The 27,955-nt window shown below is 45.6% G+C and overlaps 10 protein-coding genes across 10 annotated transcripts; 5 read left to right on the top strand and 5 right to left on the bottom strand.

Moving 5' to 3' along the window:
- Positions 1-25: 25 nt before the first annotated feature.
- On the top strand, positions 26-847 carry LACBIDRAFT_330490 (uncharacterized protein; the record flags this gene model as incomplete). Its single annotated transcript, XM_001884778.1, has 4 exons — positions 26-121; positions 189-487; positions 543-720; positions 779-847. 4 exons carry the CDS (start codon positions 26-28, stop codon positions 845-847), a joined length of 642 nt encoding a protein of 213 aa, XP_001884813.1.
- Positions 848-1,147: 300 nt separating this feature from the next.
- Positions 1,148-2,221, top strand: LACBIDRAFT_330489 (uncharacterized protein; the record flags this gene model as incomplete). Its single annotated transcript, XM_001884777.1, has 5 exons — positions 1,148-1,292; positions 1,366-1,465; positions 1,512-1,681; positions 1,734-1,885; positions 1,937-2,221. 5 exons carry the CDS (start codon positions 1,148-1,150, stop codon positions 2,219-2,221), a joined length of 852 nt encoding a protein of 283 aa, XP_001884812.1.
- A 196-nt stretch (positions 2,222-2,417) lies between these two features.
- Positions 2,418-3,762, bottom strand: LACBIDRAFT_295039 (uncharacterized protein; the record flags this gene model as incomplete). The annotated part of the gene is made up of 4 exons (XM_001884697.1): positions 2,418-3,145; positions 3,201-3,328; positions 3,379-3,551; positions 3,755-3,762. 4 exons carry the CDS (start codon positions 3,760-3,762, stop codon positions 2,567-2,569), a joined length of 888 nt encoding a protein of 295 aa, XP_001884732.1. The 3' UTR covers positions 2,418-2,566.
- Positions 3,763-6,233: 2,471 nt separating this feature from the next.
- On the bottom strand, positions 6,234-8,607 carry LACBIDRAFT_330486 (uncharacterized protein; the record flags this gene model as incomplete). The annotated part of the gene is made up of 6 exons (XM_001884696.1): positions 6,234-6,312; positions 6,335-6,499; positions 6,559-7,407; positions 7,455-7,507; positions 7,866-8,202; positions 8,252-8,607. 6 exons carry the CDS (start codon positions 8,605-8,607, stop codon positions 6,234-6,236), a joined length of 1,839 nt encoding a protein of 612 aa, XP_001884731.1.
- A 4,063-nt stretch (positions 8,608-12,670) lies between these two features.
- Positions 12,671-13,345, top strand: LACBIDRAFT_330485 (uncharacterized protein; the record flags this gene model as incomplete). The annotated part of the gene is made up of 2 exons (XM_001884776.1): positions 12,671-12,912; positions 12,967-13,345. 2 exons carry the CDS (start codon positions 12,671-12,673, stop codon positions 13,343-13,345), a joined length of 621 nt encoding a protein of 206 aa, XP_001884811.1.
- A 2,085-nt stretch (positions 13,346-15,430) lies between these two features.
- Positions 15,431-15,646, bottom strand: LACBIDRAFT_304343 (uncharacterized protein; the record flags this gene model as incomplete). The annotated part of the gene is made up of 1 exon (XM_001884695.1): positions 15,431-15,646. One exon carries the CDS (start codon positions 15,644-15,646, stop codon positions 15,431-15,433), a length of 216 nt encoding a protein of 71 aa, XP_001884730.1.
- A 2,524-nt stretch (positions 15,647-18,170) lies between these two features.
- Positions 18,171-22,547, bottom strand: LACBIDRAFT_391498 (uncharacterized protein; the record flags this gene model as incomplete). The annotated part of the gene is made up of 5 exons (XM_001884694.1): positions 22,465-22,547; positions 22,374-22,406; positions 20,779-22,316; positions 18,245-20,725; positions 18,171-18,188 (listed from the first exon to the last, which is right to left on the bottom strand). Exons 1-5 carry the CDS (start codon positions 22,532-22,534, stop codon positions 18,171-18,173), a joined length of 4,140 nt encoding a protein of 1,379 aa, XP_001884729.1. The 5' UTR covers positions 22,535-22,547.
- An 887-nt stretch (positions 22,548-23,434) lies between these two features.
- On the top strand, positions 23,435-23,872 carry LACBIDRAFT_252503 (uncharacterized protein; the record flags this gene model as incomplete). The annotated part of the gene is made up of 2 exons (XM_001884775.1): positions 23,435-23,644; positions 23,699-23,872. The coding sequence occupies 2 exons, from the start codon at positions 23,435-23,437 to the stop codon at positions 23,870-23,872; spliced, it is 384 nt and encodes a 127-aa protein (XP_001884810.1).
- A 390-nt stretch (positions 23,873-24,262) lies between these two features.
- Positions 24,263-24,799, bottom strand: LACBIDRAFT_304341 (uncharacterized protein; the record flags this gene model as incomplete). Its single annotated transcript, XM_001884693.1, has 3 exons — positions 24,263-24,500; positions 24,549-24,673; positions 24,731-24,799. 3 exons carry the CDS (start codon positions 24,797-24,799, stop codon positions 24,263-24,265), a joined length of 432 nt encoding a protein of 143 aa, XP_001884728.1.
- Positions 24,800-26,074: 1,275 nt separating this feature from the next.
- Positions 26,075-27,539, top strand: LACBIDRAFT_330480 (uncharacterized protein; the record flags this gene model as incomplete). Its single annotated transcript, XM_001884774.1, has 4 exons — positions 26,075-26,093; positions 26,177-26,233; positions 26,287-26,746; positions 26,891-27,539. Coding segments are annotated over 4 exons (1,185 nt in total), but the record flags the coding sequence as incomplete, so codon positions are not given.
- Between the last annotated feature and the right edge of the window lie 416 nt (positions 27,540-27,955).

The raw sequence follows: 27,955 nt of genomic DNA, 5'->3' as shown, positions 1-27,955 counted from the left end.
CTGCTCACTCTCGCCACAGATCGCTATGTCTACCAGTACAGTCGGCGATATGAACTCCTCCACCTCGAGGCCCGTCGACGCGATGACTGCCAGGGAGGTCATAAACGCACTCCGACGAAAAGTAAAGAGGTGAATTAACTCGCCTTCACATGGATGACTTATCTCACGTACATATTCAACTTTTCTAGTGCATCGCCGGGTGTACACATCTTGTATTTCAACGTATTGGAGGAGGAGTTGGAACGTGCATATTCTTTACTCAACAAAGAAGAGCAACGAAGGGCGATGAGGTCAGCGCGGCAAAATACCCAACTTTTCTGCCTCACATCCCTTCTTTCGGGATCACTTACAACGACGAATTCAACTTTGTCATCGGATTTATAGATAGTGCCGTGCACGTAGAGGCAGTTGTTCAATGGAGCTTGCTCGTCTGTAATCGTCTTACAGCTCTGATCCCTGAAAGCGAGCGTCCAGCGTTGCCTCCAGGGTGCGCGGCTATCGGAGGGTCAAGTATATTTCTTAAATATATCATTTGAGCTCAGTTTAATGTACCTTTCATCCTCTCTAGCTCAGCAACTTGGGCCGAGAAAGAAAGAAGCAGATGATGGTATTCGGCCTCTCTCCTCTCTCAATCCTAGCATTCTTTTCGAGATTGGAAGTTCGGAAACCTCGAAACAATTGAGGATTGATGCCAAGCTATGGGTTGAACACTTACCAGAGGTTAGTCAACCAAGCCCTGTTAAGTTTGTGGTCATTTAATCTCCACACACTCCCTCAGGTACAACTCGTCATGCTTCTATTCATTGACCCTGCCACTGCCGACCCCAACTCCAAAGATATCTATTGAACTATGGTGAGGTGTCCTTGTAGGCTCACAAGATGCTCAAACAAAGGAAGGCCATATGGTTTGGCAAGATGATTGGACTCATAATGCAGGTCCATTCTACATCCTTCTTGCTGACATATTCAGAGGGGAGGTTACCACTGAATATGGTGCATCTGATCGCATCTTTCTAGCTTCAGCAGCTTGGCGGCAGAGGATTATTGAGACTTATCACCTTTTTCGGTAATCATATGTTGACACAAAACCCTGTGTATTCTAATGTGTATATGAAGCTGATGGCCAGGGCAAGCACCAAGTGAGACAATGACTGTTTCATTCTCCAATCCTTTACCAGTAAGACACAACTTGAACTCTTGCCTCTTACCACTGATTGCTGATGAATCGCTCCTTCTCAAGGCCTGTCAATGCAATGACCCCCATGCAGGCCATGACCACACTCCAATCAAAGGTAGAAAGGTGAACAAGCCTGCCTTTGCAGGGATGATTTGTCTCACATACATTTTTCAAACTTTCTAGTGCAGCTTTGGGAGGTGTACACATCTTCTGTTTCAACATCTTTGAGGAGGAATTGGAGGCTGCATACTCTTTACTTGACAAAGAGGAACAGAGAAGGGCAATGAGGTCAGTCGACATTCTATGAAACCTGAATTTTCTGACATTTTTTCAGAGTAACATACAGCGATGATTTTAATTTTATTGTCAGATTTGTACCAAGTGCCATGCATAATGTGGCATCTGCTGTTTGGACCCAGCAGGTCACTATTGCTCTTCTGGCTCTGATTCCTAATGGGCTTGGTCTATGGGGTCCTCTGGGGTGTATGCCCATTGGAAGAACAGGTATGTCTTTTCAAGCATAAAAATTGAGTGGGGTTGACCCAAATCATTTCAGGCTATCAGCTTGGAAGGAGACAGAAGCAAGCAGATGCTGGTTTTGAGCCAACAAACTCAGACCGTCCCAGCATTGTCCTTGAAGTTGGCTGTTCAGAAAGCTTGAGACAGCTGAAGATTGATGCTAGGCTGTGGTTAGAACATTTGCCAGATGTCAGTCAACTCCTTTCTTTCATTGTGACATGATCACCAGAACTTGCCCAGGTGCAACTTGTTATCCTATTATCAATTGACCCTCCTGCTCCTCCCCACCCAACTCCAGAGATATCTATTGAATTATGGCAAGGTGTCCCCTCAGGCTCGCAAACTGATTCAAGAAGGGTTGCTCAGATGGTTTGGGATGCTGACTGGACTCATCACACCGATCAATTCTATATCCTACTTGCGGACATATTCAGAGGACAGGTGCCTCCTGATTATGGTGCAAATGATCGCATTTTTTTGAATCCAGCAGCATGGCGGCAGGCAATTATTGCAGCTTATCGGTAATTCTTCCATGTAACCATGTCAAATTCTGTCGAATTCTGGATACAAACTATTTGCACCTTTCATAGGGAATAAAGTCCACCCTCGTGAACCCACCCTTGTGCAGATATTGCACAAATTGACCAACTTGAAGTTGAGCCACTGCTCTCGTTGGCATAAACTTGATTCGGGGAATTCCATGTTTACAACCCCAAATTCAGGAGAGGACAATTTAACAGGAATTACAATATTTGTACAAGACTGGTACAACAGGATCTAGCAATACACATTGATGATGCGACTAGCGCTCGTAGAGGACAATTCATAAATCAACATTGCAATAGCGGGAAAACCCAGTTTCCCTCATTTTCAATATCCATATCCACCTGAGGAGCTCGGAGGTGAGGTGATAGCAGCAGCGGCAACATTGGCGGAGGAAGCACTTGAGCTCACTGACGCTGACGATGCTGTCGTTGAAGGTGCACCTGTAGCAGCGGTCAGAAGAATGATTGACTGCGAACCGCTAGAAGCCGCTGAGGTGGTCGAGGAGGACGAAGAGGTGGTGCTAGCGGAGGATGATACAGACAACGATGTAGAGGAGCTGGAAGCGGAGGATGTTGCAGGACTTCCGCCACCCAGAATGCTTGACAGAAGACTGGTCGCCTCTCCTGGGGTGAGAGTCGTCGTAAAAGTCGCAAGTGTTATGGTGGCGGAGGGCAAGAGTGTAACGGTAACAGTCGGCGTCACCGCTGTTCCGGACCGGGACGCGGTTGAGGTAGGAGCTGAACACCCAGCGCCGGTAGGAAGAGATGATGCACCAGTGATGGGAATCGGATCACTGTTGCTGTTACAGGTTGTCCCATTCGTGTCCGTTCCGAAAATGCCACCCGTTGCTCCAGTCGCGGCGATGACTGACGCGGCGCTAGCCTCGCTTGTGCAAGTCAACAACTAGCCATCAAATGGGCGTCAGTGGCTTCTCAAATTTCTTTATTACCAGACTCACCACTCCTCCTGCTCTGACCGATGGAATGGCAAAGCAGCTTTGCGTTTTTGCACATTGGCCCTGGGCCGTATCCCAAGTGCCATTGGCACAGGTCGAGATGGAGTTTTGAACACAGGCCACTTCCCCAGCTATTTGTTGTTCAGCAAAAAAACAATTCGAGCCACTATGGTAGACTTACCGCTGCAAGGATCTGTGGCCGTCAGGTTTTGAAATATGCTATTGAGTTTCTGGGCTTCCTGGCCGTTTTGCAAAAGAGTTGCAGCGTCCAGTGCTGCGGTCGGTGCAGAGCGAGCGAGTGTAATCAAACTTCCCAAAACGGCAACGGTGAAAGCTATTGAGTATTGCATCTTCCTGTTGGTGAAAAAAAGAGCGCGTCGTCTTCTGGTAAAATGAATGGGAATAGCACCAGGCTGAAGGAAAGTGAAAGAAGAAAGAGGGTGGAAGTTGCGATAAGGAAAAACTCAAGGGGACGTGGGCATTTTCAGGAACGCTGAAGGGCCTTTTTTGAACAAAAGGACACAATGGCCGGTGTCGCCTCAATACAACAAACTTACGTAATCATCTTTGTCCCATTGAGCAATAACTGCATACCTTTTTTTCTTGTTTCTAGAGATTTACGTGCGACAAGTAGATACTGAGAGGCACAGGTGGAGTTGTATTAGGAAGTGAATGGTCAGTCATAGTTGTGAAGATGTACTTCTGAGGAAGTCAAAAATCGTTGTCGGAGTCCACCGTCCGATTTCGGACCGCTATACTGTGAGAACGGCAAGAGCCGAGGCAGCCCAAGCACACTGAGCGATATCATCGTCGCCGTCTAACACATCGCCCATCGACCAGACACTCAAAATGGTGAGTCTTTTATGCGTCAATGCGAGTCCAGCGAAGCTTTCCGTTTCGTGCATACTGAGCATATGTTATTTTGGGTTGAAATGGAGACGGATGGGGCTTGGGACTTGTGGATGTCGACTTTTGGGCTTATCACTGAATTGCGCTTTCCCAGACCAAGAAAAGAAGAAATGGCGGCCGCAACAAGAAGGGACGTGGCCACGTCACCTTTATGCGTTGCTCGAACTGCTCTCGCTGCGTTGGAAAGGACAAGGCCATCAAGCGCTTCACAGTAAGGAACATGGTTGAGAGTGCTGCTGTCAGGGATATTAGTGAAGCCAGCGTGTACCCTGGTGCGTTCTTTTCGCCCTATTCCTGACATTCATTGTCGCTGACTTTGGGGATTCAGAATACGTTATCCCGAAACTTTACATCAAAATCGCATACTGCGTCTCATGCGCCATTCACTCGCATGGTGAGAATCCTGTTTTTTTTGGGTCCGTTCCGTTCTTGACCATTCCTTGTAGTCGTCCGTGTCCGATCACGCGAGGGCCGCCGCAACCGTGCCCCTCCCCCCCGTGTCCGATGGAAGGATGGAAAGAAAGTGAACCCGGCAGTTGCTGCTGCGGAAGACGCAAAGGTCGCTGCTGCTCAGAAGGCATAGGTTGCATATCTTCGGCATTACTTTCACAGTTTTGTATCTATAATCGCATCGCAACCTTTCTCGCACCCCAGGATGTCTTGACTGTGCAACGTAAATCATAAATGGCGGTACTACCAAACGATGCTCCAAACGATTCCGACTCAATTTCACGACTCAGTTTCATGACCAGTCACTTTGACGTGAAATCGCTGATTTGCATAAATCTGCCTCGCACCGCACTCTATTGCAGAATAAACAACGTATACATAGGTATGTAGCTTTCGCTACTATCTAGAAATCCATCATCGCCTTGAAACAAGGCTAGTGTTGCTAGCGAAAGCGAAGCTTGGAAGATACTCTCCGACGTCGATAAAAGGAAGACCCGTCCTCGCTCATGTTGGCGAATGGAAGGGGGGCAAAGCGTCGTGGAGAAAAAGGACCTTGCAAAAAAAAGTTTTATACAACATTTTATTTGTCGTTGTTGTGGACTCATTTTTCACGTGACAAAATCATCTTCAAAGGCTGCGATTCAGGCAAGATTCAGGTCAAGTATTTGTTCGGTGAGCCAGAGCATAAGTGGATCTAGCATTGACAAGGACCAACTGATAAGTTCTTTACTCAGGTTCCCCACGAAACGACTCGAGGGGACGTTGTCGTCAACGCTCTGGGCTCGTAGAAGATTGCGATGATACATTTTGCGCTGACCTTCAGCCGCATACCAGATTTGTGCAGGGACGAGCTTCATCTGGAAACTTTCAATCAATAAACAGGCCAGATAAGTTGACATCCTTAACTGTCTGGTCTATAGAGGATCAAGTAGGCTCGTCTTGAGAAGAAGTGGAACGCGCACGGACGGTGGACCGACGACTTATCCGAGTGAAGGGTTAGTATGTGATCGCTTACACCCTACCAATTGAGTGTGGCTGAAGGCCGAGCAGCGGGTAGCGCTCAAGATGTGAACTTGAACTTCAAGTTGACAGCGTAAGGCATGCCCCAACTGCCAAGTCTATTGTTCAGACTTTTTGAACTCTTTTGACTGTATCAGAGCCACGCTCTGCTTCAGCTTCTATTGTGCCGGGAGGATATCATTGCGAATATGAGGTATACGGCGCACAAGTTTATGGAGCCGCTAATATCAATAAAAAACATAATACGCACAACCTCCCTTCAAGTTGGCGATAGAGAAATTATGGAAGTACGGACTGGCGCATGGATAAACTGTGGGTTTCCTCCCAGCTTTCTCAAGTAGAAGATTTCAATCTGCGTTTAACTTTCTGACATTCAGTGTATATTCTTGCCAATGGTTTATAAGGCAATTCGTGGTCATATCTCATCTTTCCTCAAATCGCAGTGTGGTATACGGAGTACAAATGCTCCTATCCCAAGCGTCCGTGTGTCCCCTTGGCGTCCCGTTTTTTAAACCCTAATTGTGAGAGAGATTCAACATGGTCGTCGAATTGCTTCAATAAACATCCCAGCTCTAATTTCAAGCGCAAAAAGTTTTTTTAAATAGAAAACTCAACGACAAAAAAGATTGTTATCCAGCGGCTAATCAATCGAGGCATTCAATCATACGAGGTTGCCATTCCTGTCAAACTCTCATAATGTTGCAGAACCTCTGCAACCTCATGGCCACTGAGAAATCTGTTAGCCAGTAGCATCTTACGAAGCGTTGAGCCAACATTTAAATAAATAAAAAAGGGATGAGCAGTTGTTCCTCACAAGTAACCAGTACCGCAATGCGTCCCATCCAGCAGCTCGGTGTATCATTTTCCAATACGAGTCCACAAACGCGATTGTTCCCTTGTGATAATTGGCAACAAATTTGTTCCTGTGCAGCGCAGTCAGAAGCAAAGGTCTCGATGCTGCTTTTGTTGAAGAAATATTCACCGATTCAAAACTATCCACCGAGCCCAGAGCGCATGCATAACCTTGTACTCATCCTTCACGTCGTCGCTCTCAAAAATTTCGTCTTCGCGATCCAAAACCGCCCAATCGAGAACACCAAACGGTTCCAGAGGTAGGGTATCTAGTAGATCTAGAAGAGACGGTCCCCCAGGTCTGCATGAGTAATACACTGATGGTCCACCATAGTCAGACTGAGCAGGAAAATATGGAGGCTGGGCAGCCGCGCCCAGCGGGTTATCGCGTGGTGGGGGCGTGGGGTATCGGGAGGGGTATGGGGCGTCTACACTTTTCTCCGTTGTAGCAGTCGTTACTGATATTACTGTCGTTGAGCGCGCTCTTGAAGATGATGGTGTGGTACCATCCAAGCGAGAAGGATGTTTTTCAGGGGAGAAGGGCTTTTGGTGTGGAATATTTGTGGGTCTGGTAGCCTGGCTCTTTTCTTGCTTAGTTCCGGTGTTTCGCGGGGTGTCGTCATCGCTCTCATCTGCGTTCAAACCGCTAGTTCCTTGCGTACGTTGAGGTTGCCAGACCCTTGTTGCTTCCCCTTGGGCGCTCTGGCGCGCGGCAGGTTTGCGTGATTCGATGGATGTCGGTTGTTTTGCATTGGCTCCGTCGCGTTCCGAAGGAGGGATACGTGGCTCCTGTGGGGTAGGTGACGTGGGAGTGGCAGGCGAAAGGGTTACATATGGAAACAGGCTATCTCGAGGTCGTACCGGGGGCGTATAATTTGAAGATACTGAATATTGGGTCGTTGGGATTGCGTTCGTTTGAGAGGATTGCCTTGGTGGCGATACTGACGCTTGGTTGTGGGGAAATCTGGCGGGGCTTGGGCTTGGGCATCCGTAGGTGATTTTCAACTCGAGCATATTGTCACGTACTCATTATCATTTTTAGGGACTTCTGGGATGAGTAATTTGATCGTCCACGACCTCTGTATTTCGGTTTCAGTTTCTGTATATTGAGCCAAGTGAAGCTGTAAGGGAACACTCCACCTCCTTTTGCCCTTTCTCCCACTCTACATATGCCTCGTTGTGATCCCATTGGAGATGGCTTGACAGCATCTCTCTGGTTTTCATTTCGCCGTGGAGGTCGCATAAAGGACAAAGCCACGCCGAGATCCAGGTTTCGTAGGAGAGATTAGCAACATGCTCGTAACGCACGCAAATGGAAGGAGGCCTTGCAGTTGTATCGGACGTAGTGGGAACTCCGAGTGAGAGACATCTCCGTTCGAAACCACAACGTAAATTCCTTCGCAAAAAAGGAAGCTGTCGGGCTTTCTGCATACGTACACAAGAAAGTGAGAGGGCCTCGATTGCGACGATCAACGATTCAGGGGGACTTTGAAGTCCTAACTGCGGCAAAGGTATCGTAATTCTGGGAGGGGTATCATATAGGATGGCTGTTGACGGAAGAGGGTTTCGCCTTTGCCTATCCATATCGATGTCGTTGTACACTGCACCCAAATCCAAATGGTCAATTTCTAACGCCTCAACTTCACCATCCTCTCGCGACGAAGACTCAGACTGGGCAGAAAAATCATCCACATCACTGTCCTCTTCACTCGAAGAAGTGGCGGGTTTGATCTCAATCTTTCGAGCAGCAGATCTCTTCAACCCGGTTTGAAGTCTAAAGAGATTCAAGAAGATTTCAAGAGCTTTAAAGAAAATCAACCCACGTCGTCGTTTTACGGGACGTTATCTTCGCTCGCGGACGGTATCGGGGCTCATCATCGTCTGTGCCAGAGTCACCCTGATCACTGAGGACACGAAGCTTCATACCACGCTCTAAATGAGACTTGGGAGAATTAGGATTACGCTCAACCACGATCCTTCCTACACTTCTACTTGCACTTGCGCCAACGGAGATGCGTTTGAAAACGTCGTGGCCAATGCCACCCTCAGCTCTATTGCGTTTATTGGAGCGCAACCGCTGCTCGTAGGCCTCGTCTTCAGATTGCCACAGCGGGACAAGGGGTTTGGAATATTTTATCGGCAGTGGATCCGGGTTTGATGGTGTCAGATAGCTAGCCATGGAGTGCCTTCGAAGTCCGCCCTGCTGCGGGGCCGCAGAGGTCGTTTTCATCCCTATTAAGTGTGGTTAGGTAACCCGCCGCGCGAAATTGAAAAAAAAGGAAAGCACCGAGACGTCGATGACGCAGGTGTGGGCTGGGCGTTATTGGTAGAGGAAATGATGATCTGGAATGTCGGAAGGTGTTACGTGTAAGGACCTGCCTCTCCGTCATATTTCGAGAATTAGGTGGAGTAGAACGCGGTTACTAACGTCTTGGGAGTGGCCCATCCCCATTGGATCTCTTCTCCGCAGGTCCGAGAAGAAAAGTGGTGGATGGCTCGAGGGTGATGCATTGCCCGGGATAAGAGCGCTCTGAGTGTCCCCTAAAGTTCGTCGTACATTATTCATTGCAGTTGGGGGGTTCCAGGAAGACTTGATGCCGATCAAGGTTGGGGTTCGAGCTGTCGATGCCACTGTTTTCCTCACAAAACCTGAAGTCCGATCTTGTCCACCAGCCCTGGGATAAGAACCACTCGCATGACCTGGGTAACTAGATCCTATTGCCTGTGGAAATGCCGTTGCAGGTCGATCGCTTTCTACAACTCGCGAGGTAACTGGACCACTTCTGCTGGCCTGCTTCATCGCCCTCTGCCGCAAGAGGGGATCTTGTCGACCTGTCGACTAGTTAGATCTGCACGTCTCAACAACATCCTAATTACCATTCCCCGACGTGTTTTCTCTCTGTGTTTCTAGACCATTAGACTGGGGCATCACTTTGTACGGATGCCAACTCCAGTCCCCGTTGCCGTTGGGTTGGGCTTGGACTTGAGTTGTGGGATTAGTAAGCATCCAAACACGGTAATCACATAGTTTCGCATGACACCTGGTCCTGCAAATCGCGCTCTAACTACACGACAAGAGTGATATATGCTCTGAAAATGTATATAAAGGTACAAATTTATTTTTTAGTTTGGGAAAATAGGATGAGAACATGATACAGGCTGCAATATATTATCACGCACCTAGTTTTGCAAATCACGCTCTAACTTTACGACAACTGCAATCTAAGGTCTGGAAATGTTTGATGGAGTGTAAGCCTATGTAATAAGGGTGACTATCTTTTTCTACTTGGATAAATTGGATGAGAACATGGCACAGGCTGCAATATACCAAAATCCATCACTTTTCCTTGACTTTTCCATTTTGTTGTCGGCATAAAATATTGTAATCCTTATAGTACTGTTAGAATTTGTTTACCCATATTCCTGTGAATATAATGTTATTAGTTATTGTGATTTGAATGAGAACTTAGAGATTTAAGCTTTGGTGCATAAGCGAAGACAAGTGAAGATGAAGGGTTGAATGTGTTGAAGTGTTCCCTACACTAACTTGGCAAAAAGAATGTCACATCATTTTTTGGACAAAGTCAGTACTGTAACACAAGAACAAAACATTTTATGAACTAAGCTCTGGTGTATAAAACATAGCTAAGGAGGTGTAGATTGTACATACCAGGTCTGGGGATGAACAAATGAAAACTCAGGATACGTCAGAGCATTGACTGTGACAACTGCCGAAAATGGGATGTACAGTCATCAACCAGTCAATGACACAAACATTTTTATTGACTGGATCACATCCCTCACACATCGGCTTCTCAAAAACTGAATTGTACAAAAGCTGATGAAGTATTTACACTATACAAATTAGTATTTTAAAACTTTTTATCTTGCCTACCTGTTGAGGACTGAATTTTTCGGTCAAAACAGCGTCAACACCATTCAATGACACAGTCACAAGTTACTTGATTGGGATATGGCATCAAAAGTTGGTTTAACTTACATCTGAGAAATATTCTCCTCAAGGGACTTATGTTAGGTCACCTGGAGTTCTCAAGTATTGAACAGAGGTCATCCATGCATTTTAGGCTGTCAGCTGAGGCAAGGCGGAGGAAAGATTTTCATTTGACAAGTAAACCCAATTTGGATGCATCACAAACTCTGTCACATTTGGTAACCCATCTCAGCGTTGTTTCACATCTTTTCCTTGCTGACAGTCCCTACAAGCCACTACACTCCTAGATAAATTTTGATTATTGTACCCTATGTATTTTGTATTGGGGGACTGTCAAAATAAATCTCAGTCTTAAAGAGATCATTGCCTGATCAGGGTAATGGAATTGTCAAAGCCTGATCAAAACTGATGAATAGAGCTTTTATGGAGTTCAAGAGAGGCTCTTGCTTCAAAAAAAACACAGTCATATTGATATAGTATTCCCTTACAGTGATATAAAATTTCTAAGAGATGTGAGAAAAAATGGGGGAGCAAAACTGTTTTGTGTCATTGACCCAGCTGTGTCATTGACTGGTTGATGGCTGTAACAAAATGGGAAATTCTGAATAACTGCAACCTACTGGAAGCAATTTACAATTTGAAGAAGAAATTTTTTGAGCACTGGATTTCCCTGCTATTGTTATAAGCCCCATAAAGTCTCTGGGCTATAAAATTATATATTCTCCCCTAAAAAGTAAAATCAAATTGATTCCACAATTTATGTATTTTGGGCTAAATATGTTTCTTGGAATGAGGTAAAATGACTGCCAATTAATATTTGTGATCCATATACATAGTATAAGAGGTAGGTAGTAATGTTAAAATAAACAGTGCATGATGTCTGTAGAGGCTGATACCCAGGGTTTTTCTGAAGTTAGACAAAATTCTACAACATTGGCCCTTCTTCTCTGCAAGAAAAAAAAATGTTACCATCATGTTTAATCAATTCATAGAGACTCAGGATGGCCTTCAAACAACACCTGAAGTTTAGCATGCTAGCAAATAAATTTACACTGGGTATAACTTGAAAAGTCCCCAATAAAATTACATTTTGCATCCAGCAATCATCCTGGACCAATCCTTGACATTTTTCTTGGTGAATTGGGGCTGAAAATATTTCACAAGGCACTTCTCTTGCCTAGTAACACTATTCCAAAGAAATAAACAGAGGTCCTATTTATACAAGAATCTGAGACCCCCAGACCTTTCTAGGCCTGATTTGGAAATCTGTCTGTCATGCTTTACTGCGCTTTGCAGGCCATTTGAGAAGCATATGTGTCCAAAACTCAAGAGATAGATAGAAGCACTTAGCATTGACATTTCAAAACAACTATATTGACTGTAACCCCTTGGAAGCAGGGTTTCTGGGAACCATAATGACTATATGTCTCTTGATTTTCACAGTTTGTTGAAGTTTTATTAGCTATTGCATGCTTTATTCCTGTGAATGTGGTCAGATCAGATCATGGAACACATGAGTCCCATTCACTGATGAGAAAGGCTGAGCATGAATGTGTTGAATGTGAAGTGTTAACCAAAGCACCATAGATCTGAAAAATGTCACTAGTCAGTAGCATATTGCTTTATTGAATAGCTCTTAAATGACAACTTAGATCTTTATTCAACATCTCAAGTTCACACAAGTTTGGGAGTAAAAGTAAATATGTATTCTAATTTCTTACAAAGTGACCATATATTAATGTACTGGTTCTAGATATTGACAGAAGGTCTGAGAACCTTCTATCATATTTGGCCATCATTGACCACTTATGAACTGGGAGTTTTTGTTCTTTGTATTGTTTGTGAGTCACTAAGTGTTCTATTTGGTTACCCCCAGTATGCCAAGCAGGTTGAGTATATGAGGACTATGAGTTTGACAAATACTGAGTAAACAAAACCTAATTGAATGAGAGGAAACAATGAAAATTGTAGTAGAGGATAACCTGGATAAGATAAGAGGGGCAAAAATAGGTACTACAGTCATCAACAGGTCAATGACACAAACATTTGTAGCTGAACATATCATGTCTAGCACACTGATTCAAGTTACACAAAATGTTAGAATGTATCTTAACTCTACATTCCAGGACTTTAAATAATTTTACCTTGTGCTGTTGTTGAGGACTGCATCTTTCAGTCGAAACAGCGTCAACCTACTCAATGACACAGTCACAAATGCCTCGATTGGGATATAATCCGGAGTTTGGCTTTGTTTGTCTGCAGATATTTCTTTGAAGCAACAATCATCTCAATGGACAAGCCGACCTCGAGCACACGTCCCTCCCTCCAAGACGCTACTCGGAACTTAAACCTTCCACCTCCACCCTCTTCCAAACTTGGCAGATCATCCAAAAAGCTCACGTCACGAGCCACAACGAAAGCCATCTATCATCATATCGAGGTGGCTGAAAAACAAGCTGGGGTCTTCCCAAGTCCAGCGCGCAAGCACACAGCTCGGAAAAGTTTTCTGAAAGCTTCCTTGAAGACAACTTCGTGAGTCTACTACATCATATTGCCTGTTCATTGCCTGATTCTCTCCCTGTCCAGTGACTTTGGTGCAAATGGCATACTCGACTCCCAAATCGATTCCCAACAGTGGTACGACAACCTGACACATGATGGGGTATCCCAGGATAGCCCACCTGTCCCAGCCATTGAAATCGAAGACGAAGAAAGCACCCAAGCTGAGGAAACCAACAACGTGTGCACAAACTGTGCCCACCTACTTGCTGAGCTCGAGCACTCACATGCGGCTCATCGGAGGACATGCAATGACGGCATCAAGCTGGCGAGAGATTACGACCGTTTGATGGTGGAGGTGAAGTTCTTAAGGGAGTCAATGGTTTTCGCAGCAGCAAAGATTATACAGATGGCAAAGGGCATGAATGGGACACTTGGAGAACTCTTGGACCCACATTCAGAGTAGTTAGCAGTCCCCCTCTATAAATCAATATCATTTTGGTTCCCAGTCCTATTCCATACTACGAGCCATCAAGTACTAGTATCTATTCCGAGTCCTCATCCAAACTACTGTCAGAATCACTGCTCTGGGAGTTAGTCACACCGTCCTCATCCTCGTCATCCACGGCCGTGTTCACTCCCCCTTCAGGTGCCCCTATCGCCTCGACCGTTCCCGCAACACGACTGGCTGGTTTCGGGATGAGCCGTCCCTTCAAAGTTGGCTTCTTCCACGCAGGTCGGCGCTTCTCTCGCTTAGCAAGGTCCCTCTCAGCCTCCCACCCAACAACCTCTTCCTTCCACTGTGCACGAATCTCCTTGTTTTGCGCCACCCACTCAGCCTTGGCTACCTTTTGTCCCTTGGTTGTAATTGCTTTTGCCGCTTGTTGTTCCTTGCGCAACTTTGCCTCCGCTTCCTTTCGAATCATTTCCTCTGTGTGCGATTTGACCTCTTGTGTGAATTGCTTTGCTGTGTAAAGGCGAGGCCGGCCATCTGCTACCAGTCGACCCTTCTTCTGTTTGTTTTTCTTTGCCTCCTCTTGTGCTGCTAACTGACCTCGAACGTCATCGACATAAATGCTGTTCAGGACCAACGAGGACTGCAGAGCGATGAGGTGAGTCTTCTGCACATCCAGCTTTGCTTTTGCTTTTGCTAACTCCTCTTGCAGTTCTGACTTGAGCGCTGTTTCCGGAACAGTGAAATGACGGGTGACAGGTGGTGAGATTGCACAAGCAGTGAATGATGGTGGTTCCGCCATTGATTGGATTGGGGATGAAGTGATGAGATAGGACAGGGACGACATGCGAAGTGACTGGAGGGCTGTGCGGACAGGCATATCGAATGGGTTTTGGCGACGGCGTGGGGTGCAAGGTAAGGCTTCGTCATCCGTGCTATCAGTCTCTGACACCACCATGGTGTGGGCGCGCTTGCGCACACTGTGAATCAAGGCGGTCACAGCTCGGACAGGCGTGGTTGGTTGGACTGGAAGGTAACCCTGGCAAGAGGTTTCGACACTTGGAGCCATCATTTCTGCAGTGATGACTGAGCGATTGAAAGGCCATGCACCCGTTCGACGAAATGCGGCCTTGATGTTTTCGGGTGTCAACGCACAGACATGGGCAGCACCATAGATACGTAAAAAGTTCGTCTTGTTGACTTTTGTCCTCTTTTCACGCAACCACCTGTCCTTCTCCTGAGTCCAAAACAGCTTTAATGGCCCAAATATGACCACGTCAAGACCTTGATACACATGGGTTGCATGGGAAGGGTAACACAAGACATGAATTCGATGCTTAAGTGCAAAGAGGAGGAAGCCGAGCGTGTAGTGAGAATTGTGGCCATCCACAAGAAGCACCCGAGTACGTCCATTTGCTTTTGCCTTCGTTTGTTCATGGAAATCTTTGATGTATTCCACCCCAATCTCACCATCGGTCCAGCCCTTTTTCGAATAACCAAGTCTACATAGAATGTTGGTGAGAAGCAAGAATTTTCAATGAATACTGAGACGTACGAGGCCTCCGTGGGATTTTCCTGGTCCCACTTGACATGATATGATTGTCCTTTGTAGAGAACGGCAGGTTTCAACGATGATCCATCAGCACAAATCGTGACGATGACTGTGGTATTTTCCCTCCCACCATCTGACTGCTGATGCTGAGTCTTCTTTCCTCTTGGTCCAATCACACGCACCCTAACGCTGCCTTCTGGAAAGAACCCTGATTCGTCTGTTCCATAAATATTCTCCTCTCGGATAGGTTCGTGTCCACCATCCTCATCCTCATCAACTCCATCATCTCCATAGGTATCTTTCTCAAGACTTGCCAGGGCTGGCATGTCGTCATCGACCTCATCAGCCTGACCACTGCTTCTAGTTGGAGGAGGATCTCAGATAAGGGCTGGCATGTCCGAGTCATCGTCGACATCATCAGCCTGACCACTGCTTCCCGTGCTAGTTGGAGGAGGATCAAACTTGTCAAACTCATCATCCCTGTTTCCCTTTAGGACATCTTCCAACAGATCAAACCACTCCTTGTTTGTGTGTGGATTAACTGCTCATCCCCGTTTTTCATCAAGATTGTGAGTCCAGTAGGTGCTGAGCCGATCAGAGTGCTTACTGATGAAACGGCTAGTCCAGTTTTTGCCTACTCCAGAAGCGGGAAACTTCCTTCCTAGCCGCGCATGGCAAATGCTGTCGACATGGTCCTTGAGCCGTCTGTGGCTGAGTGGGAATCCACAAGAAGCAACCTCGATGGCATAATCAATGACCATGCCACCTCCCACTCAAGCAACCAAGACTTCTGAGAATTCCGGATGCTTTTCAGGGTTCCACCCTTGACCAGCCTCTGCAAGGTACAGGGATCGAGCTTGACTGTCCTCTTGGTTTCCAACCAGTGCTCATCCTCGATCTTTTTGCAGACTTTACACAGACTGAGGGGCTTTCGGTTGACTGCCGTTTCCTGTTCGTGTCGATAGAGGGCTACTGCACGGATGAGGAGGCCATCCTTGGTACCCCTGTCTTGTTGGAGTTTCCGAGCATCGGATAGAGGTCGGCCAGTCATTTTCAGATGGGTTAACCAATACGAAACTTTTTTTTCGCTTGTCTGGCCCAGTTTGAGTGTGACCCAGAGCTTGTCACAAAAGATAACACCTCTCAACGTTGTTTCCCCTCTTTTGCACTCTTAGAGGCTTTATAGAACCCTACCTCCTTAGATAAAATGCTATGAGTGTTCCTTTCACTGTGCTGTACCCATGTACCACAAAAATGTAGATATTACTTGGCCATGTCGTTGCTACATTAGGTTATAGAATTCATCAATCTTCATGAAAACCAATAAATGGAACTTTCAAAATGCTGAGGGTCTTATGGTACCCCAACAAAATCAGAAATGTATTCATCCAGCCTATTACTATGTGCTTGAATATACTCAAATTGTTTCAAGCAAAACTGAAGCAACAAGAGTGTTTTGTGTCAATGACCCAGCTGTGTCATTGACCCGTTGATGACTGTATAATAACTACAAAAACTACATGAAAATTTGAAATAAGTGCCCTGTTCCAATTTTCAGAACAACTTTTCATAGTGGTGTGAATTTATTGCAGCTATTTTCAAAAATGTCAGAATGTTCTATTTAGACAACATGTTGAAAAAATGATGTATTTTGGTATATGTTTCAGCCTGCATCATGTTCTAATCCTATTTTTTTAGTCAAAATTATCTTCTTCATACTTTTTACATAGGTATACACTGCCTCAAATATTCTCAGAGGCATATATCACTCTTGTTGTCCAGTTAGAGCATGATTTGCAGAAACAGGTGCTTGCAAAACTACATGACTACTGTGTTTGGATGCTTACTAGTCCCATCAACTCCAAGCCCAAGCCCAACTCTGGCAATGGAGTTGGCATCTGAACAGACTCTAAGTACATGATAGCCTCATATTTATTTCAAATTCAGAAGTTGTTTGTATGTATGTCTTTTGGAGGTTCTTGAAAGCCATGTGTCCAAAACCCAAAGGGAAAAAAGGTAGTCCAGGAAAGCATGAACTTGAGTAAGGTGTTTTTCTGAGCAAAATTTTCTGTTCTGCCTATTCAATTTTATGTAGTGGTGTAATGATTGCAGCAGATGCTGGGAGCATTGGTCTCTTGATTCACAGCACATATTGAGAGTACTTAAATAAGGAACAAGTTTGAAATTTATTCAGGCATAACATCAGCAAGGAAATGTGAATGAAATTTAAGTAACCTCACCATTTCAGCAGAGCTTGTTAGTAGTATTCATCCCTTAATGGGACTACAGTCATGTGATCAATCATCCATCTTTATAATTATTTTCAATAACATGTAGCATTCACAAAGTTTGGGCTAATTTTATAACCATAACAGCTCTGATATTGATTTACAATGTCCATGTATTGATATATACTGTCTGTTCATTGTAAATGTACAAGATCCAACCACCATATGTAATGACTCTTTGTGGTAAAGATATTATGTTTCTCTGCCCACTAACTTCTTCAGAGTCAGTGTGATACAGGATTGGAAGGGAATGCCCAGAGGCCATAGTCAAACAGTGGTATATAGCTAGATTTGGATATCTTACATAATAAATTGATCTTTTGTCTTGAACCACCATCTTGTCAGCATCCTCTTGCACTACATGTAGTGCTTTGTATATCTGTACTTCCTACAGCATGCATAATCATGTTGGGCCAGCGGAGTATCTTGTAACTACTCATTCCTCACTTATGGGTGGTGATCCTAGATCCACCCATTCTTGCCTCCTCCTTCCCTCTTGGCTTCAGCTATGCGAGAATTTCAGAGTGAACACTTCACAGTCAGAGGTACTTTCAACAGTGAAAGGGCAGGCACAACAACTATCCTAAAGATGGTATGCCCTACCAGCACCTAGGTCTAAGGTGACCTCATGGGTCATCAGTCAATATTGTGTGATTAGTTGAAAAATGGGATTGAAATTGTGCAGACTCATAGCATGCACTGAAAGTATAGTAAGTACTGACCTTGATATGCTCTCAACAAAAAGATGCATGGAAAGTGGAAGAGATGCATAACTAAAAGAAAAGAGACATGATGGCAACATTGTCATGTGATGGTCTCAGAATCATTGACTGACAAAAACACATGACAAACCCCACTAGATGTACACCATTTCTGACTTTTACTTGACATTTTAAAAAAAAGAAGTAAGAAGTGTGATATATTGACTAATTTACTAATCATTCAAAGCTACATGTTCAATTGAGATCCCATAGAAAATTCAAAATATAATTGGCTTCTACCCTTTGTGGTTCAGCTAAATGAATAGTATTGTTAAAATTTAATAGAACAAAGGAGATGAGATGAACTTACTTGCAATGCAATGACCTCTCCTGTTTCATATCCTAAGCAAATCATAGAAGTGTGATGGGCAATGGCACTTGGCTGTCGAAATAAAGGTGGGATCCAACATTTTTTAGTGGATTTTATGTGATTAATCCATTCACCAGTGTCATCCAGTGACAATTGATTGTGAGGAAATAGAACTGGGGGTGATAAGTAGAAGTCTCCAAATGGACGATGGTGAACATTGGTGCCATTTGGTAACAGATGATTTTCTGCAAATATCATGCATTCACCAGTCATAATATTCCATTTTCGGACCATACGATCATCTGACCCTGATATAACATGCTGTCCATCAGGGAAATAAGCAGCTGCATATACCTGGCCAGAATGGTCTTTGAATTCTGCTTCACACAAACCTGTCATAATGTCCCAGACACGAACAGTATGGTCATGACATCCAGAGACAATGTGGCTTCCGTCAGGTGAGAAGGCAACAGATGCAACCCAATTTAAATGTCCCTTCAGCTCCATCTTGGTCTCACATGCTAACATATCCCAGATGCGAATGGTTTTGTCACTTGATCCGGAGACAAGATACTTTCCATTGGGAGAGAAGTTAATAGATGTTACAGCTTCCGAATGACCCTCAAGCTCTGCCATATGTTCTCCTGTTTTTGCATCACAAATGGAAATTTCTTTGCTTCCAGATGCATATACCACAAGTTTTCCATCAGGAGAAAATGCAACAGTATTCACCCATCCTGAGTTACCCTTCAGCTTCAATGTAGGTTTTCCTGTTTCTACACTCCATATACATATTGTAGAGTCAGATGATCCAGAAATGATGTACAATCCATCTGAAGAGTATGCAACAGAATTTACAGAACTCTGATGTCCTGACAACCTTCTTTTGGGCTGTCTAGTGGCTAAATCCCAGATACAGAGAGTCCCATCATCTGATGCGGAGACAAATAAGCCTCCATCAGAAGAAAAAGCAAGGCCTGTTACAGCTGCACTATGTCCAGTCAAAACAGCATTGAGTGTCCCTGTTTCTGCATCCCATATTCTGATTGTATTGTCATGAGATCCTGATGCTACAAGCTTTCCATCAGGAGAACAAGCAACAGCTCTTACATAGTTCAAATGACCATATAGCTCCATCACAGCCTTTCTAGTTGCAACATTCCAAATGCAAACAATATTATCACTTGATCCAGATATGACATGGGTACCATCTGGAGAAAAGGCAACAGTTATTACTGAACTTGAATGGCCAATTAACTGTGCCTCTGGACTGCTTGATGCTATATTCCAGATGTAAATTTTGCAGTCATCTGACCCAGACACTATGTAAGTCCCATTTAAGGAGAAAGCAACTGATCTGATATAAGTTGAGTGACCCTTCAAAATTATATCAGATTCTTCTGGCAAAGAATTCCAGATCCGTACAGTTTTATCTCCAGAAGTTGATGTCACATGTGCTCCATTTGGAGAGAAGACAGCTGAAGCTACCCAGCTTGCATGACCCCTTAGTGTTGCCTCAAGCTCTCCTGTAAGGGCATTCCATAGACAAACTGTGCTATCATCTGAAGCAGATACTATGCGTCTCCCATCTGAGGAGTATGCAACTGAATTGACTCCATTTGAGTGTCCCTTCAATTCTGCTTCAGTCTCCCAGGTTGTGGCATTCCAAATCCGGATACTGTTGTCAGAGGACCCAGACACAATGTGGTTCCCATCAGGTGAGAATGCAACAGACACTACCCAGCTTGAATGCCCTTTTAAGTTTGCTTCAGGATATCCTGTTACAGAATTCCAGACTCGTACAGTGTGATCATGAGAACCAGACACTACATATTTTCCATTGGAAGAAAAAGCCACAGATTCTACCCAGTTAGAATGGCCTTTGAGTTCTACCTCAGACTCTGCTGTTACAGTATTCCAGATACAGATTGAATTTTCATTTAACCCAGAAACACCATGTCTTCCATCAGGGGAGAAACTTACAGACCTCACAAATGTTGGATGAACTTTTAACTGTGACTCAAACTCCCCTGTTTCAGGGTTCCAACTACAAATAGTTCTATCACCTGATGCTGAGGCTATATGAGCCCCATCAGGAGAAAAAGCAACAGATGTGACCCAGCTAGAATGTCCAGTCAGTTCTGCCTCAGGTTCCCCTGTTACAGCATTCCATAAGCGAATTATGTTGTCTCTTGCACCAGAAACAATGTGTTTGCCATCAGGTGAGTAGGCAACAGAGACTACAGGTGCTGAGTGCCCTGTCAAGATGGCTTCACAGGCATCCCAGGTGTGCCGTTGCCCTAGAATTAACTTCCATGGAGAAGGTCTTTCAGACTCATATTTTTGCTTCATGTATGATTTCTCTGGTAGCCATAGAAAAGGAGCAGAGTAACCTTCAAGACTCTGAGAGCTTATAAATTCCATATTTTCTGTCATGAATCGTCTAACATCTCTTGCCCAGTCATTCAATAATGGCTGGGACTAGATTCAATAAATCAGCAGTCAACTCCTAAAAAAGAGTAATATAGACTTACCTCAGCCCATTTCTCTATCTCCCGAAGGTCATTCACAGTCCTCTCTACCTGCCCAATTATACTTGAGCAGTCAATCCACTGTGAAGCTCTTGTTTGGAAGAACTTATAGGAGAGGATATAAAACACTGGAGTCTTGTCATCCCTTTCTTGACTACTTGCAAGATGAGAAGCCCAGAAAGTAGCAGCATATGAGAGACTCTGAGGAATATCAGTCTGATTCCTCTCTCTGAGGTAAGAAACAATTTCCTTGGACTGAAAGGAGCCTTCCATTAATTCAAGGCAATCCAAAGAAAGTAATTGATGTGATGTAGTAGGGTCAAGGTGATAATCTCCAGAGCGAGAATGATCATTTACAAAATCAGGAAATGAGGAATGGAATGTTGTAATTGGGTCATTCAGATCTTTGTTACGTGGAACACAGATCAAAGAGTGGAGACAGGACAAAGCAGACTGAATTTCTCCAGTAGTCATCCTTAACAATTGACTGAGACTGTTGATGGACAATGGATCCAGAGCATGAATAACAGCATAGAGAACCTTCTGAATTTCCTCTCTCTCCATTTGGTTAGCATTTTTATATGCTGCAGCCAGAATGCTGCTGTACAAAGCATCCAGTGATATGGTTCCATCCTTTGTTGTTCCAGATAAGGTATCAGTTATCATAGTAAGACGAGCACGAAGATCAACTCCAGCAGCAATATGACTGCATGCAGTTGCAGCATAAATAAACAAGCTTCCAGATAGAGTAACAAGAGCTTTAACCTGAGATTCCGGAGGCCATTCATCATCATCCATCAAGTCACTACGTCCATCTGCAATGTCAGTGAGGCGATATCTAGTGTAAAGCTCAATGTCTGAGCTGACAACATCTCTCTCAACATCATGAAGAATAAAGTTGTCGAAGTCCCCAAAGCCACGTCGCTTGAAAGTCTTACGAATGTCCTTCTCAGGACGACTAGTTACAAAAAACTTCAGGGGAAGTGAAGAAGCATGTCTCGCAATAGCCAGAAGCAAATCAGCAACCTGAGATTGGCTGGTACACTCATCCAGAGCATCAATAACCACAACAAAGGATGTCCCCTCAAAATCAGCAGCAGCAGCTCTGAGTGGCTGAACAATGAGGTCCTTAAAGTTTTGCTGAACTATCTTATAGCCAACATCAGGGTCATCTCGGATCGTGGCTACCAGCGCAGAAGATACAACAGGAAAGCGACGAGCAAGCTGATGAGCAATAGTGGGAAAGATGTGGACGACATTGCTGCTTTCAGCCTCAAGACGGGAGCAAAAGAAGTTTGCAGCAAGCATGCGCTTAGAACTGAGGATCTCACAGAACGAGTACGCAATGGTAGTCTTGCCAGTCCCAGCCATTCCGCTAAGCCAATAAATCTTGTTTGACATGTGGTCACCTGCCCAGGTGACAAGTTCAGCCAAGATCGCCTCGCGCGTATTCTCGAGACAACCGTTTCGCTGCGCGGGTGAGTTAGCATTGTAATGAGCACGGTGGGCGCGAGGAAGCTTTTTGTCTAGCAACTCAAAATCTAGTCATAATTTATCAGCAAAGTCTCGATCGACGGAGGCTCCGAGGGTTTACGCACCATCCATCCCGATCATGTGGATGTGGTGGTGGACTACGGATGAGATGAAAGTTAGCAATGCAGGCCCCTGAGAGGGGAGGGTATTACAGACTGTTCGTAGAGTGGTCATTGAAAGTTGAATTCCTCACAACAGCGTTGCGGGCCCCAGCTAATGTTGACATTGTGGTGGAAGCAAACTGCAGTTGGGGTGGTGGTAGGAAGAAAGATGTCGTTTTTCACATGAGCGCCGGTGGGGCAGCGCAACGCGGGATGACTCAGTCAGCCAAACTTACATTGTCAAACCCTAGCCGCAGTGTGAGCGCTGCCTCATCTCGCCTGAGATCGCTCAAACGAGAGCTATTCAGGCTAGACCAGGTCTATCACCCTAGATTGCCATTCAATGGAACATCAATGGTTAGGCGCCATTGCTGTCATGCCGTGGGTTTCAACTACCTGTCTGGCATCCCGCACATCAGTACCTTCGCTTTCTGCCAATCGCCATTTAAGATGAATGCAATCTCTCGAGGGACCTACAGATATCTCTTGAGCGTCCAAGGTCAATCAGCCCGCATTGTGTAAGGTGAGAGAGAATACATCTCATGATGCCGTAACCCGCCCATGATTTATGCGGTTCCTACCCCAAAGATAAGACTGCTAACCGCGTGGTAAGATGTAAGGGCTTCGATGAGAACATAAGTATACATTCGCTAGTATAATTGTCAGCCTGATCCAAAGATAGACCTGATTGGCACCCACCTTCACCCAACCAGGTACAACGCAGGAGCGCTCCTCTGAGTTGCAACGATGCGAAAATATTAAAATCGGCATTCAGACGAGCGTTGTCCTCCAACTATGGCTCTGAATATGATTTTCGCCTTGACCTTCAGCCCTACAAAATATCTCGTGATGTCAGCGGATCGGAAATGTCAGTTCTGCGTTGCCTTCACAACGCTTTGTAGATCATCGATTAGAGATCCAAAATACCTGTCAGTGATGAACAAGTGTTTGTGGAAAGCTGTGACGCGGGAAGGGATGTTATATCTGTGAAGATCGTTGGATTGGTCGCTCTACAACCGTCCACAATGGCGCCAGTGACTCACGTTGTTATTTTCCAATACAAAAGCTCCACGACCGTTGAGGAGAAACAAAACGTCGCGTCTTCCTTCCTTGCATTGCAGGAGAGATGTCTATCACCAGCAAACCCAGGCTTCGCGTCTCCCGGAAAGCCATACATCGTGAGCATCATCGGAGGTAGCAACAACTCTTTAGAACCAAAAGCAGCGGGTTACGAAGTGAGTCCAAGATCAAGCCATGTGTTTCGATCGCTGTTGACAATGCAATCGTAGCATGTTTACGTCGTCACCTTTGCCTCGCCGGAACATCGAGACTACTATGTCGGATTAGACCCAGAGTATGCCGATCCAGCTCATACGGCGTTCAAGAAGCTAGTTGGGCCCCTGTTGGTCGTGGAGAGAATCGCAGTGGCGGACTTCACAGATGGAGAGTGGTCAGACAAGTGATTAATGGAAGTATAGTCGACGTGGAAGGTTTCAATGAGAAATGCTGTAGCTTTCGTCCTGTTGCAATAGAAGGAAGGTACGAAATAGACGAACCTTCGAGCACCGACGACTGACACCTGTTGTAACAGTATCTGGGGCGAGTTATCGGGATTCACGTAGGAAGAACGGTGTGCTGGCATTGAAATATTGAAAGGCTATGAGAAAAGTCTCTTGGCCTCGACGACGTCGATACATGTGAGACTCGGTCAACACGTGGTATAACTCCTGAACAGTATAGAATAGAACTGTGCCAGTGGTATCCAGCTGAACAACCATTCCGCTGACCAGCGTATCAACTATAGTGCCAAAAATGTTCTCTTCTTTCTAAAGAAGCCGAGACTACATCCAGAATCATGGGTTGGTACTTAGGACTCCAAACCACCATCTTCGAGGTTTGGATGATTCCCCGACTTTGACAAAGTCAGCCCTTCCAGAAAATGGGTGCCCAGAAAGAAGCAGGGGCAGCCAGTATCGATCTGCTTCCCACATCCTATCGAATGGAAGATGAGAATAGAAGGACGGAGAGTCCAACGGGGCATGATGATTTTCAGATGCTATTGAGAACCACTCCGGTTTCATTTCATCAGTTCTGCGACACGTTAGCGAGGTAAAAGATATGTCAAGAAAAAAATCTTACTCGGTAATTGTTCCCGTGTAGCTATCTGCGCGATAGATGTCGATATGGAATGCCCAGTCTACATCCTCGCTTAGAAAAAGAAAAGTTCCTGCATGCTTCAAGGGGGCTTCGATTCCAGCCTCTTCCTAGACCGCCTACATGTCAATATCAAAAAACCGGGAGACAAGTTTTCTGAAACTCACGTTTAACTCGCGATTGGCGGCTTGAAGAGGCGTCTCTCCCTCTTCGACTTTGCCACCTAGAGAGCACATGAATAATTGACACGATATCGGTGCCTGGAACTGCCATGTACCAAAACCGTTATACCTACACACCAAGAAGTTCAACATCAATTCCGAGCCTGAATTTTAGAAAATGATACTTACTTATCTTTCCCAAACCCTCTCTTTTTCAAACCTAAGAGCACCTTTGTGTCACCGTCAAGGATCGATCACAAGGCGTCTCCTTGTTCGTGACGCCTAACGCGCTCCAAACTCACGTTGTCCTTGTCCACTATGAACGCGTTCGTATAACGTTTTATCTTCGAGAATGCCATCCAATCGTTGTCGCCATCCGCTATGGAACGGATAAACTTCCCCTCGATACCTGGGGGTAAGTCTGAAGATGAAATTATCATGGACTGTGTACGGACTACGGAGTGAGCAAGAAAGGAACTTTTTGGATCGGAGTTCTAATTTCTTCCAGACGACAAGCCAGGTGCGTCGTTCCAGCTCGAGCTCCCAAGATTCTTTGATTATATTTTGCCCAATCAGAATGCTGGTGACGCCCATAGGTGGGCCGTCTGTGGTGAATTTGAATTTGAGCTCCTGCTCCATGTCTCTAAGAGCTGCTTGAACGGCTTCTAGGGTAGCTTGGGTCTCTCCCAGGTCGAAGACGGCCCTTCTACAGTTTTACACTCCAAGTAACCCTCAATCACTTTGTTCGACTCAGAAATGAATCACCGCTCGCTTCAAGCACCAACTCTGGATTGTTCAGAATACTTTGAGCACCATTTTTCAGGACTCAAGTCTTTTTCATGGCGACTCTCGTGTGTCTGAGCCCCTGATCCTTTCGCCAGATGGGTAAGTAATCATTAAACTCCTCATATACTCTTTGATTGATGGTAAACAGGCGATGTGCATGGCTTACGCAGCCTACACAAAGGATACTCAGGTCTTTGTATTCCATACTTGTGGTGAAAGGATTTCTTCTATTCACATGTGGTAGTTTTGGATACGTTTTGACAGATGACTATCTGGAAATTGACCTCGACATTACTACTCAGATTAACCTCCCTCATTTGGTGTTTGGCTGCGTTCGCAACCATGGGACGTCTTTGTGTATTTTTACCCAGGTTCGCAAGCCGTCGGAGACGTCATGTCTGCGGATCAGGAGAGGGACCTCTACGTGTTTTATCAAGAGCGTTATCAAATATTTTTGTAGCGGCGGCCACCACAGTACTTCAAGTTGAGGATCATATATTGGGACTGTTCTCCGTTGTTGGTGAGTGGCGTTTCTGTCAACAAAGGCAGACATTCCAGACCACAATGTCGGATTTCTGCCGAGGTAAGGATCACCAGCATTGTTTCAAACTGCTACTTAGGCACATAGCGCACGTTCTTTGGTGGCATGCATGCTTGGTTGCTTAGATGTACTCGCCTTCTCACATACTTGTGGTCTTCTGCCAGGTTTTAGCTTTGGTTTGGGTTAGCGCGAGGAGAATATGACTTATCAATCCGTGTGTACAATGGACCGTCAGACGGGTGTTGCCATTTTTCCGAGGAGGTTTTTGATTATTATTATGTCAGCAAAATCGTCTTTGCTGTGAACCTCCTCTCGAACCTTGAGCACGGTGCCTACAGCCGCTCTTCCATGGGCCGATCACCAAGAAAGCGAAATGCCTCAAGGTCTCCAGAAGGTGACAGACGTCCTAAGCGACTATTAACCTCATCACCAGAGGAGGGCGAGCTCGATGACACTTCAACACCATTCGTAGCACCCACAGCGCCTCCACCTTCTCTACCTCCAAAACCTTCCGTTGGAAAAGCGAAGATACCGTTTCCATTTAAGAAGAAGAACGAGCCACCGAGGAATGGGAATGGGTCAAGCTTGGATAAATCACCTTCAGCCGCGAACGACGTTCATAAATTGACGTGGGCTCCAGACACGAGGCCAGGTCGTTCATCTAAGGCTGCTGACCACTGGGAGCCAAGCCGTGGGTATGAAGACAGACAGCAGGGGTCGCGGAGACACCGTCATTCTAGAAGCCGAGACCGTCGTGGACATAGGTCGCCATCAAGCTTTACCCCAACCCGTTCGCGCTCATCTGTCTCTCCTTTGAATTCTCGCCGCGAAAAACATAGGTTACCTGCTCCCAGAACTCCTCGCACCCCTGAGGCCAATTTTAGCCCCCCTTCACGCAACTACGATTTAGACAGACGCGAACGATCGAGGGACAGATCAGAATGGGATAGAGATAGAGGCCACCGGGGATATCGTGATGAAGACGATCCTTGGAAATATAACAGGCGCAATGAGGGCGACTCTGACCGATATTACAGGCCGCAGCCGCAGCACAGAGACCACCGCGACTGGACACGTAGAGATGACGGCTACGAGACAGATAGACGCCATTATGATCGACCGTACGACCGCCCTCGCGGAATGGACAGCTACAGGCCTCAATCACCACAGCCAGAAGCTGTTGTTTCACAACCCCCGCCACCGCCAGCCCAATCACCTTCTCGTCCTCCTTCACCCGCCCCTTTGCCTCCTCGTCCTCCTTCAGCGGCCGGCCCACGGCCTCCTTCTTCCTCTCCTCCTCCAGCCCCCCCACCAGATGCTCGTCTCTCAAAAGACTCAAGACTCCCATCTACACATCCACATGTGTCTATCACAATCAGCCGTCCCCCAGCACCACGGAATATTCATTCACCTTTATCCCTTGGGCTACCTCCTAAACCCAAGGAATCGGTCAAGGACCAAGGGAAGAAGGCACTTGAACCACCCCAAGTGCGGGCTGTTCGGAAACGAGAGCCTGTGACACGATCGAGAAAAGAAGAAGCTGAAGCGTATGGACGGACATTCACAGGTTGTGGGATACAATCTGATTATGAGGTCATGTCGAAATTGGGAGAAGGGACGTTTGGGTATGTTCTGAAGACATTTTTTGTTCTGGGTGCAGCTTCCAAACAAACTCCAGCGAGGTTCATAAAGCAATTCACAAGACCACAGGGGCCTCAGTCGCTCTGAAACGGATTCTTATGCATCACGAAAAGGAAGGCATGCCTGTGACTGCTCTCCGGGAAATTAAAATCCTCAAGGCACTGAAACATCCTTGTATCGTTGAAATTCTGGATATGTTCGTTGTTCGAAGTGAGTATGGCTCTCCAGCGGAACAGCTGATGCTCATCGTTGCAAAGGCAGCG

The sequence above is a fragment of the Laccaria bicolor genome, genomic scaffold (genome assembly GCF_000143565.1).
Source record: "Laccaria bicolor S238N-H82 LACBIscaffold_27 genomic scaffold, whole genome shotgun sequence".
Lineage (NCBI taxonomy): Eukaryota > Fungi > Basidiomycota > Agaricomycetes > Agaricales > Hydnangiaceae > Laccaria > Laccaria bicolor.
The sequence above is the reverse complement of the archived record's forward strand: the minus strand, read 5'-3'. Positions and strand labels throughout refer to the sequence as shown.